The 14,776-nt window shown below is 57.5% G+C and overlaps 1 protein-coding gene across 8 annotated transcripts in view; it reads right to left on the bottom strand.

Annotated features, from left to right (window-relative positions):
• The window catches only part of DPP9 (dipeptidyl peptidase 9), a gene marked incomplete at both ends in the record, with an annotated part of 28,130 nt that extends 25,746 nt beyond the window's left edge, over nt 1-2,384 (bottom strand). For 7 of the 8 annotated variants that reach the window (XM_080712861.1, XM_080712862.1, XM_080712866.1 and 4 more), the window contains one exon: nt 2,329-2,384. In XM_080712861.1, the coding sequence (XP_080568987.1) occupies nt 2,329-2,384 (56 nt within the window). Of the gene's footprint in view, nt 1-1,078; nt 1,147-2,328 lie in introns of those variants that run through there. The other variant, XM_080712860.1, reaches the window with a different exon arrangement.
• Nucleotides 2,385-14,776: the final 12,392 nt, after the last annotated feature.

Below are 14,776 nucleotides of genomic sequence, written 5' to 3'. Positions count from 1 at the left end.
GACAGGAGGGTCACAGGTTCACGGCCAGACTCCACGACCTTGGGGGACTCTCAGCAACCTAGCGAGACTGTTTCAAAACTGAAAAATAAAAATAAATGCCAGGCATGGTGAGGCAGCCCCGTCATCCCAGTACTTGAGAGGCCGAGGGAGGAGGATCGAAGGTTTGAGGCCAACGGAGCAGCTGAGTGAGGCCTCAGCAACCTTGCGAGACCCTGTTTCCAAATAAGGAGTAAACCTGGCCTGGGGTGCACCTTGGAGGCAGAATCCCCAGTACCACTAAATAAACAAATAATAAAAATAAGCAAGGCACAGCGGCACACCACTGCAATCCCTATACTTTGAAGGCTGAGGCTGAAACAGGAGGATCTCAGGTTCAAAGCTAGCCTCAGCAACTTGGGGAAGCTCTCGGAAACTTAGTGAGATCCTGTTTCCAAATAAAATAAATAAGTAAAACGGAGCCGGGCGTGGTGGCCACAATTGTAGTCCCAGCATTCGGGAGGCTGAGACCGGAGGATCAGGGTTCGCGGCCAGCCTCAGCTACTTAGTGAGGCCCTCTGCAACTCAGTGAGACCCTGTTTCAAAATAAAGAATAAAAAATAGGGCAGGAGGTGTATCTCGGAGGTCAAATGCCCCTGGGTTCCACCCCCAAACCCGCAAAATAAATAAATAAATAAATAATAAAAAATAGGGCCGGGGGTGTGGCTCAGAGGTAGAATGCCCTTGGGTTCTATCCCAGTACCACAAATAAATAAATAAATAAATAAATAAATAAATAAATAAATAAAATAAAACGGGGCTGAGGGTGCAGCTCAGCAGTATACTGTCCCTGGGTTCAATCCCCAGTAACAAAATGCAAAGAACCCACACAGCCCCACGAGCTGCCGGCTCCTCGCCCCGAAGACCGAGCCGGGGAGCTCCTCCGATTAGCTTGAGCACCCACACTGAGCCGCCCCAGTTCAAACCCGTGCTCATGGCAGAAAGAAAAGCGGCCTGGCACTGGCGGCCCTACAGGCTAGAGCCTGGCAGGAACACTTAGGAAATGACTTCCACAGCAAAGAATCGTAAAGCTTTATCTTGCCTCCGATCACCGCAGAGCGCCCAAGAAGCAAAAGCGCGATCCAGGAGCTGGGAGAGGAGCCGAGACATTGGGAGGGCGCCTGGGGTCCTCCAGAGGCAGCTGCAGCTTCCAGCGCGCCCAGCAGGCCGAGGCCTGGCACCACAGCCCGGCCAGGCAAGCCCGGGGCGAGGGGACGGGAAAGGCACAGGTGACCCAGGCCCGCCGCCTGCGCCGCGGCTCCCAGCTCAAGAGTTTACACAGCTGGGAGATGAAAGCGGGTTCCAAGCCACTTAACCCAGTCCGCCTACACTCTCCTCCGGCCAATTGGCAGCGCCTTCGCCAGTGGCCGGCCGCACACACCGCCGAGGACCCTGCAGGGGCCATCACCAGGACTGGGCTGAACGCCGTGGCCTCCGTGCTGGAAGGGTGGGGCCCCGCTGCCCCCGCGCATCCCAGAGACCGAGGACGCCGCGGTAGAGGGCAGAAGCCAGGTTCTGAGGCTCCGCAGGCCAGGTCGACAGCCAGGCAGAAAGGAGGGCGAAAGCCCAGGAGGGCCGCCCGAGGCAGGGGCGTAGCCGGGGGGTCACAGGGCCGGCTAAGGAAACAGCTCCACTGGGCCCACCGAGCTGCCAACCAAGCTCTGACAGCACTCTGCAGCCTGGGACCGCACTGGCAGAGCGCCGATCGCCACTGCCGCCCACCCCCGAGGCACTGCCCCCAGACACCCCGGCGTGCAGGAGTCCCGGCGCTCACCCGTCTCCCCAGCCCTCCTGCCTCCTCGCTGGCCTGCTCCCACCCACTGAGGACACGCGCTACTAGAAAAGCAGCGCCGGGCCAGAAGGGCTGGGCAGAGAAATCCCCACAGCCGGGCCGGCACGTTCCCTGCCTACCGTGAGCAGGTGAGCCACGCTCCGGGATTTTGGTCAATCCAGAGCCTGGGAAACGGAGTTGGGGTGAACGGCCTGCCCCCCCAGCCCCCCAGGGAAGCGAGGGGGGCAGAGTCCAGGTACGGGCTGCAGGCCTGGCCCACGGACGCCTGTCGGTGGCTGGGGGCATTTCTAGCCATCATGACTTGGGGGCACTGCTCATCTAGTGGGTGGGGACCAGGGACACTGCTCAGCACCCCGCAGGGTCCAAGGCGTCCCGCCTCGGAGGGCGACCCCGCGTGCGGAGGGAGGGACCCTGCGCGAGGCCTGCAGAACAGCCGGGTGCCGGCTGTGGCCCCACAGGGGCCTGTGCCACGGCCCGGCCCCAGCTCCAGCCGGCCTTACCTTCGCCAACTTCCTGAGTTCTCCTTGTCCAGGCGCAACTTCTTAACCTTCCGCATTAACCGCTCGGCTGACCTCGGGAGGGTGGGGGCCTGCGCGGCAGAGGACACGGGCTGCAGTCCCGGCGGGCAGGGAGGGCACCCTCGCCCGGCGCCCGCTTCCGCTGCGCCCAACGCAGGAGACGCCGGCACCAAGCACAGCCCGATGCCGCGAAGGCTGGGGGCCAGCCCTGGAGTGCCAGGGGTGCGGGGTCTCGAGGTATGACCCCGGGAGCCGGTCCCCGCCACCCGTCAGCCCACAGCCTGCGCCCACTGCCGGCGAGGGGCACCCCAGCCGCAGACCCCGACCTGGACGGGGACCAAGAGCCCACGTGCGTCTTAGAACCCGCGTGTGTGTGCGAATGATGTGTGAACGTACATGGTGCTGCGACGGGCCCCAGGGGGTGGTCTACCTGTGAGCTACACCACGAGCTTTGGTCTTTTTTTTTTTTTTTTTTTTTGCGGGTCTGGGGATGGAACCCAGGGGCATTCAACCTACAAACTACACCCCCTGCCCTATTTTCCTTTTCTTTATTTTGAAACCAGGTTTCACTGAGTTGCAGAGGGCCTAAGTAGCTGAGGCTGTCCGCGAACCGTGATCCTCTGGTCCCAGCCTCTCGAATGCTGGTATTGAAGCGTGCGCCCCCACGCCCAGCATTGTCTTTTTTTTTTTTTTTTTTTTTTTTTTTGCAGTACTAGGGATTGAACCCAGGGGCAATCTACTTCTGAACTACACCCACAGCCATATATATATATATATATATATATATATATATTTTTTTTTTTTTTTTGTAGCCTTTATTGAGAAACAGAGTCTCACTGAGTTGCAAAGGGCCTCACTAAGTAGCTGAGGCTGGCTTCGAACCTGTGCGATCCTCCTGTCTCAGCCTCCTAGCACTGGGACTGCAAGCGTGTGCCACCACGCCCAGCTTAATTTTTATTCTTTAAATATTTATTTATTTATTTAGGTGGTGCTGGGGATGGAACCCTTCTACCTCTGGGCTACACTCCCAGACCTATTTTTTATATTTTATTTAGAAACAGGGTCTCTTAAGCCAGAAAGGCTGGCTTCAAACCTGTGTGATCCTCCTGCCTCTGCCTCCCCAGCGCGGGGATGACAAGCGTGTGCCACCACGCCTGGCCTATTCTTTATTTTGAAATAGGGTCTCACCAAGTTACAAAGGGCCTCGCTAAGTAGCTGAGGCTGGCCATGAACCTGTGATCCTCCTGTCTCGGCCTCCCAAGTACTGGGATTATAGGCGTATGCTACCATGCCCAGCTCTATCTATCTTAAACAGGGCCTCACTAAATTGCTGAGGCTGGCCTCCAACCTGTGGTACTCCTGTCTCAGCCTCCCAAGTATTAGGCCAGTAGCTACTTCTGGGTTACACTGCCTGTTACAATGTAAATGTAATATATTATCAATTAGAAAACAAGAAAAGGGAAAAAGCCTGGACACCTTCAGACAGATGCAATTTTGTTTCCACTACATTTCTTTTCCTTTTCTTTAGTAGGTGTGGGGTTACTGAGGATTGAACCCAGGGGCATTCTACTGCCTAGCTACACCCCCAGCCCTGTTTTTTTTTATTCTTTATTTTGAAACAAGGTCTCACTGAGTTGTACAAGGCCTCAGTAGTAGCTGAGGCTGGCCAGGAACCTTGATCCTCCCATCTCAACCTCGCAAGTGCTGGGATTACAAGGGTGCGCCCCCAAGCCTGGCCTAGGAAGGCCTTGCTAAGTAGCTGAGGCTGGCCTCGAACCTGTGACCCCCCTGTCTTCCAAGTACTGGGATCACAGGTATGCGCCACCACGCCTGGGTTTTATTTTTTTTTTATTTTGAAACCATCTAAGTTGGTAAGGGCCTAAATTGTTGAGACTGGTCTTGAACCTATGATCCTCCGGTCTCAGCCTCCAAAGTACCAGATTACAGACATGCACCGCCATGCCTGATTCATCCTAAAACTTGAAAAGAAATCCCTAGAAGTTGTAAGTGATTCTTACGGGAAATACTTCAAGGGACGTCTGCCCAGAATGGCCCCAGACCCGTGCTGGCAGCTGCAGGCCCCCTGCGGCTCCTCTACACAGCCCTCTGCGGGGATACCCTGCCCCCAGGTGCTGGGACCGGCTCCCGTGGCTCCTCTGCGCCCACAGCGCTGCGGACGTGAGCCGCCCTTGCCGCCTGGCCACCTGTCACCTGGACAAGAGCGCGGCCTGGAGGGCGTCCTACGCCACCCTTCCCCGTCTGGGCGTCTCATGGGGGTAGCTGTGCCCCAGGAGACATGGACGGCGTCCGAGGGTGAGGGTGGTTGTGACTGGGGAGCCCCGGCCTACAGTGGCAGGGGCCAGGGAGGCGCTGGGCACCTGCCACGCCCACAGAGGGACCTGGCTGCGGTGTCCAGCGCCTGCTGCCCTCTCCCCACCGCAGCCCTGAACCGGAACCACAGGAGGTAGAGGCACTTTCCTGCCCGCTCAGTCACTGCCTGGCCTCCTCCCGAGAGAGCCAGGCCCCAGCCTGGGCTTCCCGTAGTGCCGAGACGGGACAGAGACTGGGTGGAAGGGGGTAAGCAGCAAGTCCCTGTGAGAGGCACTGGCTGCACTCCATCCAGTGGTGGACGGGGGGGGCGGGGGGGGGCTGCCATGTCAGACAGAGGGGGTTCAAATCCCAGCCCAGCCCTTCTGGGCTGTGTGACACGGGGGCTGGGGCAGCCACCCGACCTCTGTGCGCCTCCACTCCTCCAGCTGTAAAATGGGATGGCCATCCGGGTGAGCTGGGATGGTGCCCGCAAAGTCTTTATGATACGGCCCTTGACACAGCATAAGCAGAATCCTTCTGTCAACTGAACAGCTTATTTAAAAATCACACCAAGGCCGAGCGTAGCGGCGCACACTTGTAATCCCCGCGCTTGGGGGGCGGAGACAGGAGGATGGAACAGGTTCGAAGACAGCCCTGCTGGCTTAAGAGACCCTGCTTCCAAATTAAAATTAAAAAAGTATAAGAATAGGTCTGGGAGTGTAGCCGGAGGTAGAAGGGCTTCCAGGAACCCCAGTCCCCCCCACACAAATAATAATAATAAATAAATATAAAAATCACACCAAGAGGGAGTCCACCAATCACTGACCGAGTGCGAGGGGCACAGTGGGGGGCAGCCGGACCTCCTCTGAACCCTGCGGGATCCGCGCACGCCCCCTCCCTGACGCCCCTGAATTCCCCGGCGCGGCCCTCGGGGCAGGGCCCCGGCGACCGCAGAAAGGCGCTTCCCGCAGCTGGCGGACGAATCCCAGCGGCCACACCCGAGGCTGCCCGCCCCCGGGACAACTGACCTTCTACAGGGTCCAAGGAGCCGCCATTCCACTGCAGTCATGGGGCACAGACCCTGGCAGAACAGACGGCGGTTACGGGTGGGCTCTGCAGGGGCGAGCTGCCCTCCGGCCTGCGGGCGCCCTGGCGGGGCGCTGGCGCTCCGCCCGCCGGGCCTCGGGATGCCTCGGCGCTCAGTCCGCCCCAGGAGGCCCGCGGGGCCACAGCGCCGAGTCCCCCGGGCCCGGCCGAGGACTGGGGCCCACACCCCGGGGCGCTGGCTCGAGCCGCCCGAGGCCCCGGGGGTGAGGACGGCGCCCGCGTCCACGGGGCAGTCGAGGCCGCGCGGAGGCCGAGCACGGGCCGGGCGCGGGTCGGGGGAAATGGCCGGCGCGGCGGGGGATCGCGGGAGGAGGAGGATGGCGGGGCCGAGGGCGGCCGGGGCGCGGCGCCGGAGGGCCGGCCATGGCGGGCGGCCGGGGAGGGGGCGCGATGGAGGGGGGCCGCGGCCGGCGAGGCCGAGAGCGGGCGATGGCGGGGCGGGCCAAGGCGGGCCCGGGGCGCGGCTTACCGGGCGGGCGGCAGGGCGTCCCGGGCCGGCGGCGCCTCAGGCTCGCGGCTCCATGCCCGCGGCTGCGGCCCGGAAGTGGCGGGCGCGGGACGGCGGCGGCGGACACGGGGGACCGCCGGCTCGGGCCCTTTGACCCGGAAGTGCAGCTGCCCAGGCGGCGGCCCGCGATTGGATGGCGCCGGGCGGTACCAACGTGGCGGCGGCGCCGGGGGAAGGCGCGAGCGTCGGACCCGCCGCGCGCCGCACCTTCCGGTAGAGCTGGTGGGGAATTTTAGGGAGAGACACCCCCGCGCGGTGGTGCCGGCCAGTGGCGCCCGTTCCGCTTCTACTAAAGGATCTGGAAAGGCGGGCCTGCCGCGCCAGCGTTGGTGGTATAGTGGTTAGCATAGCTGCCTTCCAAGCAGTTGACCCGGGTTCGATTCCCGGCCAACGCAGCTACGTTTTGCAATTTTTTTCCTAATTCAGGTGACCGAGAGGAACTTTTTAATTACTTTGAAATAACGCCTACGTTTTCTTAAATATTCCTAAACGACAGGAGGAAGAAAAGCGCAAGAAAGCCTAAGACGCGCTAGAATTGCTGTCACAGGCTATCCGAACCAATAGCGGTAGTCTACGGTAAAAATAACCCGTAACCCTCTCGTGTTCCCGCCCGGGATCGAACCGGGGACCCTTCGCGTGTGAGGCGAACGTGATAACCGCTACACTACGGAAACCGACGAGGGGGGCGCTCCCCGCAGTGCTACAGCGTAACTCTAAGCAAATATTCCCTGCGACATTGTAATTCTTGAAGCGGAAAAGCTTTGCTTGGGGTCAGCGGGTTAAATTCTTCTGTTCTTGAATATAGGTCATTCCCCTTCCAGCTATGGATACTGAAAGAAGGAAACCATAGGAAAAATAAATATAGACACCCCGTTATTAGATCGTGAATGACACCTTCTATTAAAATGGAAAAATTAAAGGCTCACAAATCCATCCAGAAGCCAAACTATTTTTTCATTGATGCAGGTCAGGATACAATTTATACTGAAAATTATCATCTAAACAATCGCCCTTTTACTTCAGTTCAAATCATGATCTAACTCGGAGATACACCTCCAGCCCTTATTTTTATTTTGAAACAGGGTCTCACTGGTTTGCAAAGGGCCTCGCTAAGTAGCTGAGGCTGGCCTCGAACCTGTGATCCTCCAGTCTCTTTTCAAACAGGTTCTAAGTCTGGTGCATTGGCCCTGTCTAGGTGTGTAGTGCCTGTAAGAAGCTTCTCGGAGTTTGAGCTTGAGAATGGAATTAAGCACTGAGTGGTGAGTGCACGGTGCTAAGTACTGAGCTCAGGACGCCGCCTAGGCCCGGCTGGTGGCGCCGCCCGAAGCCTGAGGATGGCAGGTGGCAGGCCAACCCCAGCAACTTGGTGAGGCTCTCAGCACCCTAGGGGGACCCTGTTTCAGAATAAAAGTTAAAAAGGTACTGGGGAGCCGGGCGTGGCGGCCACGCTTGTCATCCCCGCGCTGGGGAGGCGGAGACGGGACGATGGCGCAGGTTCGAAGCCAGCCGCGCTGCCTTAAGAGACCCTGTTTCCAAATAAAAAGTATAAAAATAGGTCTGGGAGTGTAGCCCGGAGGGAGAAGGGTTTCCAGGAACCCCAGTGCCACCAAGAAGAAGGAGGAGGAGGAGGAGGGGAGGAGGAGGGGAGAAGGAGGGGAGGAGGAGGAGGAGAGGAGGAGGAGGTGGGGGAGGAGGAAGGGAGGGGGAGGAGGAGGAGGAAGAGGAGAGGAGGAGGAGGTGGAGGAGGAGGGGAGGAGGAAGAGGGGAGGAGGAGGTGGAGGAGGAGGAGGAGGAAGAAGAGGAGAGGAGGAGGAGGAGAAGGAAGAGGAGAGGACGAGGAAGAAGAGGAGAAGGAAGAGGAGGAGGAGGGGAGGAGGAGGAGGAGGGGAGGAGGAGGGGAGGAGGAAGAGGGGAGGAGGAGGTGGAGGAGGAGGAGGAGGAAGAAGAGGAGAGGAGGAGGAGGAGAAGGAAGAGGAGAGGACGAGGAAGAAGAGGAGAAGGAAGAGGAGGAGGAGGGGAGGAGGAGGAGGAGGGGAGGAGGAGGGGAGGAGGAAGAGGGGAGGAGGAGGAGGTGGAGGAGGGGGAGGAAGAAGAGGAGAGGAGGAGGAGGGGGAGGGGAGGAGGAGGAGGAGGAGGAGGAGGGAAGGAGGAGGGGAGAAGGAGGGGAGGAGGAGGGGAGGAGGAAGAGGAGGAGGAGGAGGAAGAGGAGGAGGAGGGGAGGAGGAGGAGAGGAGGAGGAGGGGAGGAGGAGGGGAGGAGGAGGGGAGGAGGAGGAGGGGAGGAGGAGGAAGAGGAAGACGAGAGGAGGAGGAGGAGGAGGAGGAAGAGGAGGGGAGGAGGAGGGGAGGAGCAGGAAGAGGGGAGGAGGAGAAGGAGGTGGAGGAGGAGGAGGAGGAGGAGGAAGAGGAGAGGAGGAGGAGGAGGTGGAGGAGGAGGAGGAGGAGAAAGAAGAGGAGAGGAGGAGGAGAAGGAAGAGGAGGAGGAGGGGAGGAGGGAAGGAGGAGGGGAGAAGGAGGGGAGGAGGAGGGGAGGAGGAAGAGGGGAGGAGGAGGAGGAGGAGGAGGAGGAGGAGGGGAGGAGGAGGAGAGGAGGAGGAGGGGATGAGGAGGAGGGGAGGAGGAGGGGAGGAAGAAGAGGGGAGGAGGAGGAGAGGAGGAGGAGAGGAGGAGGAGGGAGGAGGAGGAGGAGGGGAGGAGGAGGGGAGGAGGAGGAGGAGGAGGAGGAGGAAGGGAGGAGGAGGGGAGGAGGAGGGGAGGAAGAGGAGAGGAGGAGGAGGAGGAGGAGGAGGAGGTGAGGAGGAGGAGGAGGAGGGGAGGAAGAGGAGGAGGAGGAGGAGGGGAGGAGTAGGAGGGGAGGAGGAGGGGAGGAAGAGGGGAGGAGGAGGAGGGGAGGAGGAGGAGAGGAGGAGGAGGAGGAGAGGAGGAGGAGAAGGAGGAGGAGGAGGAAGAGGAGGAGGAGGAAGAGGAGGAGGAGGAGGAGGAGGGGAGGAAGAGGAGGAGGAGGAGGAGGAGGAGGGGAGGAAGAGGAAGAGGAGGAGGAGGAGGGGAGGAGGAGGAGGAGGAGGGGAGGAAGAGGAAGAGGAGGAGGAGGAGGGGAGGAGGAGGAGGATGAGGAGGAGGAGGAGGCCGAGGCTGCTCACCACCCTCCTGTCTCAGCCTCCCAGATGCCGGATGACGCGCGTGCGTGCCGCCATGCCCGGCTGGTGTCCGTGTTCAGCGGGGCCAACAGCCAACTCTGAGCCGACCAAGCTCAACCCTGACTGCAGCTCTTGGATGATAGCTTAGAAACAGAGGGGGAAAAGTACATTATTCTGCCTAAGTATGAAAGCTTGCTCTTATTTAAGAATTAATACAGCCCTTATTAGGCCGGGCATGGCGGCGCGAGCCTGTCATCACAGCATTCGGGAGGCTGAGACCGGAGGATCGCGGTTCGCGGCCAGCCTCAGCTACTCAGTGAGGCCCTCTGCAACTCAGTAAGACCCTGATTCAAAAATAAAGAATAAAAAATAGGGCAGGGGGTGTAGCTCAGAGTCGAATGCCCCTGGGTTTCATCCCCAGACCCACAAAAATAAATAAATAAATAAATAAATAAACAAAAAAATAGGGGTGGGGGTATAGCTCGGAGGTAAAATGCCCCTGAGTTTCCATCCCCAGTACTGAAAAAAAATTTAAAAAAATCACTACCGGCCCAATCCCCATCGCCCAGGGCACTGAAGATGCTGTGACTCCCAGCAGGTGGCCGCAATCTCTGCGCTGGGCCCGGGGCCGTGGCTGGCGGGGTAGAAGCCCTGGCAGAAGGGGCAATAATTTCGTCTTCCCGCTAGGTGTCAGCAGGGACCAGTGCCCTTGCTTCCTGCTCCCCATCCCCGTCCTGGACCCAGACCTCAAAATCACAAGTGGCTCCCCAGACCTCCGGGCTGGGCAGGCCGCCCGTCCCCAGCAGGCCGTCCTGGCGGCAGGTTCGTGGCCTGCGCTACCTGCAGTCTCCGCAGCCCAGGAGACTTCCGCAGGCATCGGGGAGAAGGGAGAGAGTGCCCAGGAGGAAGCCCACCCGAGGGGTCCATGTCTCCTGCAAATGGGTCCTGCCCCGCAGAAATAACGGTGCTTGCAATAATTGTGGGATGTTCTAAGAAAATGCCCCATGTGTAGCCAGGAACAAGGACCACACCTGTAACCCTGGTACTTGGGAGGCTGAGACAGGAGGACGGTGGATTGAAAGTCAGCCTCTGCAACGAGTGAGACTCTGTTTCAAAATAAAGAAAAAGCCGGGCATGCTAGCACACGCCTGTCATCCCAGCACTGGGGAGGCTGAGACCGGAGGATCGCGGTTCACGGCCAGCCTCAGCTACTTAGTGAGGCCCTCTGCAACTCAGTGAGACCCTGATTCAAAATAAAGAATAAAAAATAGGGCTGGGGTGGAGCTCAGAGGTTGAATGCCCTGGGTGCCATCCCCAGACCTAACACACACACCAAAAAAATCAAAGCAAGGATTCAGAGCGCACTGGAGCACTTATATAGCAGCATGATTCACGACCGCGGGAGCCAGAAGCCACCAAGGTCCAGGAAAAGATGAATGGACGTACCACGTGACCCGCCCAACCACAGAATAGTACTCAGCCTTAAAGAGGAAGGACAGTCTCTTTTGTAGAGGGTATTGGGGGTAGAATCCAGGAATAGTCTACCTCCGAGCTATATTTTTTATTCTTTTTATTTTGAAACAGGGTCTCACTGAGTTGCAGAGGGCCTCACTAATAAACTGAGGCTGGCCATGAACTGCGATCCCCCGTCTCAGCCTCCCATTTTTTTTTTTTTTTTGCATTACTGGGGATGGAACCCAGGGGCTTTTCTGCCTCTGAGCTACACCTCCAGCCCTAGTTTTTTATTCTTTATTTTTGAAACAGGAGTTGCAAAGGGCCTCACTAAGTAGCTGAGGCTGTCCACGAACCGCGATCCTCCTGTCCCAACTTCCCAAGTACTGGGATTATGTGTATATACCACCATGCCTGGTTTATTTTTTATTTTGAAACAGGGTCTCCATAACTTGCTGAGGATGTCCCTAAGTTGCTGAGGCTGGTCTCCAACCTGCAATCCCCCTGCCTTAGCCTCTCGAGTGCTGGAAGTGCAGGTGTGCACCACTGCACCTTGCAAGATAAACTTTTGGGCGCAGCCATTGGGGACCGACCTGTGAAATAACAAAGATATGACATAATATGTTATATGCATTTCGCCACACACACAAAAAGGATGGTAGCCAGGCATGGTGGCCCAAGCCTGTAATCCCAGTGCTTGGGAGGCTGAGATAGGAGGATTGCAGGTTTGAGGCCAGCCCCAGCAAGTAGTGAGACTCTTGTCAACCTAGGGAAACCCTGTTTCAAAATAAAAATAAAATAGGGCTGGGGGTGTAACTCGGAGTTAGAATGCCCCCCTTTCCTTCCTGGGTTCAATCTCCAGTGCCACGCGCACACACGCGCACACACACACACACCTGCTTAGAAAGAGTGTGTGTCCTTGGGGAGTCCTCCCTTAGAAGAACTGTGCTCCCCAGGCCCAACATGCAACCTCTGGAGGCGTAATTAGTATAAGGAGCCCCGAGAGGAGCTATGAAGGCTGCATCTTGGGAGGAAAACCTGGCAGCACCCATCCACACTGGACTGCACCCAGGCCCGGCCAGCCGCCAGGAACCCTGTGTGAACTTGTCTTTTATTATTTTTCTTTTTTCTTTTTTTTTTTTTTTCATACTAAGGATGGAACCCAGAGGCATTCTATCTACAAGCTCCACCCCCAGCCCTATTTTTATTCTTTGTTTTGAAACAGGGTCTCACTGAGTTGCAGAGGGCCTCGCTAAGTAGCTGAGGCTGGCCGCGAACCTCCTGTCTCAGCCTCCCGAGTGCTGGGATGACAAGTCTGTGCCACCGGGCTTAGCTTTTTCTTTTTCCTTCCTCCCTTTCTTTCTTTCTTTCTTTCTTTCTTTCTTTCTTTCTTCTTTTTTTTAATGTGGCACTGGGGATTGAACCCAGAGGCATTCTACCTCTGAGCTAAACCCCCAGTCTGATTTTATTTCTTATTTGGAAACAGGGTCTCTCTAAGTTGCGGAGGGCCTCGCTAAGTTGTCGAGGCCGGCTTCGAACCTGCGACCCTCCTGTCTCAGCCTCCCAAGTATTGGGATGACAAGCGCGCCCCACCACGCTGGGCTTCAGGCTGTCTTTGTCCCTCCCCATCCCCACACCTCTTCCAAACTAGGTCCTGGGGTTGGGAAGGACCCTGCAGCTGGCAGACAGGTGGCCAGACAGACACCTGGCTCGCGGCTCCGCCCTCCCCGCGGCTGCGGGCACCTTGATTAACTGTCCTCCCTCCGCAAAGCCCCACAAGGTCGCCTGCAGAGGCGGCCTGATCCAGGGTCACCGGGCGGCCACAGGCGGACACCTGCCACCCGCGCAGCCCAGCTCCCTCCCCGGGCGGCACCTGCACGGCTGGCTAGAGTCACAGCCCCCCTGTCCAAAGCCGAACCCCGTGCGGTGCCAAGCTGGCCCCCCAATTTTCACCTGCATGTTCTAAGCACTCACAAAAAGGGGTGTGTTGAAATTCCCGTTTCTTTTTCTCCTCCCCAGATATGTGTCCTGAAAAATATCCATGGGCTTGCTGAACACGGTGGCCCCACCTTTCGAGACAGGAGGATCACACGTTCAAGGCCAGCCTCAGCAAATTAGTGAAACCCTCAGCCACTTATAGAGACCCTGAATCAAAATTTAAACAATAAAATGGGCATGATGGTGCATGCAGTGGACCTCACTAAGTAGCTGAAGCTGGCCTTGAACTAGAGGTTGGTCTTCCCAGCACTCGGGAGGCTGAGACTGGAGGATCGAGGCCAGCCTCGGCTACTTAGCGAGGCCCTCCGCAACTCAGTGAGACCTTGTTTCAAAATCAAGAATAAAAATAGGGCAGGGGTGGAGCTCAGAGGTAGAGTGCCCCTGCGTTCCATCCCAAGCACCGCAAAATAAATAAATAAGAAGTAAAATAGGGCTGGGGGCTGGGGGCTCTGCTCAGAGGTAAAATGCCCCTGGGTTCCACTCCCAAAACCAGTCACATAAAATGCTAGGCTCGCCGGGCGTGCGGGCTCATTGCAATCCTAGCACTTGTAAGACTGAGACAGGAGGATCACACGTTCAAGGCCAGCCTCGCAAATTACCACCCTCAGCAACCTCAGACTCTCAGACCTTATTTCAAAACAAAAATATATATGTTTACAAAGGTCTGGGGATATAGCTTAGAGGTAAAATGCCTCTGGGTTGAATCCCTGCTACTACCCACGCAACAAAAATTGAATAAAAAATAAAACCGGGCGCCTTGGTGCGCCTATAGCCCTAATGCCTGGGTCTCCACACATTGCACAGGCGTCTGCGAACCTGCGACCCCCTGTCTCGGCCTCCCAAGCGCAGTGTGCCACAACCCCTGGCTCATACTTCCAGTGTCTACTTTTCCTGCAATCGGTTTTTATTTATTTATTTATTTAGTACTGGGGATGGAACCCAGGGGCATCCTACCTCCGAGTTGCACCCCCAGCCCAATTTTTTATCCTTTATTTTGAAACAGGGTCTCACTGAGTTGCAGAGGGCCTAAGTAGCTGAGGCTGGCCTCGAACCGCGGTCCTCCGGTGTCAGCCTCCCGATGCTGGGGTGACAGGCCCGGCTCAGGATCCGGGTTTTCTCCGGGCGCTCGCTGCCTGTCACGCGCGTGGTCCTCTCGCAATGGGTCGGCCTCGCTCCCGCCACCCGTCTGCCCGTCTCGTTAACGTGAATAGGTGCTGAGCGTGGTTCCAGACTCCTTCTGCATCTATTGAAATAATTACGCAATTCCTGAGCTAATTGACTGCATGTGATGAATCGTATTTATTGATTTACAGGTTCCACCAAACGTGCATCGACACAGTGAAACTTGGTCAGTAGGCACAATCTTTTTTCTTTTCGACACTGGGGATTGACCTAGGGGCGTTCTACCTCCGAGCTACACCCCCAGCCCCATTTTTATTTATTTATTTATTTATTTATTTAGGTGGTCCTGGGGTTCCTGGAAGCCCTTCCACCTCCGGGCTACACTCCCAGACCTACTTTTACTTTTTTTTTTTTTTTTTTTTTGGAGACAGGGTCTCCTAAGCCAGCGCGCGGCTGGCTCCGAACCTGCGCGATCCTCCTGTCTCCCCCTCCCAAGCGCGGGGATGACAAGCGTGCGCCACCGCGCCCGGCCTATTCTTTATTTTTTTTTGTAACCGGGTCTCACTGAGTCGCAGAGGGCCTCACTAAGTAGCTGAGGCTGGCCTCGAACCGCGCTCCTCCTGTCTCAGCCTCCCGAATGCTGGGATGACGAGCGTGCGCCACCGCGCCCGGCTTTCATTTTTCCTCCCGAAACCAGGTTTTATTTTGAAACTCTAAGTTGCAAAGGACCTAGATTGCAGAGGCTGGCCTCGAACCTGCGACCCTCCTGTCTCCGGCTCCCGAATGCTGGGTGACAA

Source organism: Muscardinus avellanarius (genome assembly GCF_963383645.1).
Source record: "Muscardinus avellanarius genome assembly, chromosome: 16".
Lineage (NCBI taxonomy): Eukaryota > Metazoa > Chordata > Mammalia > Rodentia > Gliridae > Muscardinus > Muscardinus avellanarius.
This window is presented reverse-complemented; position numbering and strand designations above follow the sequence as displayed.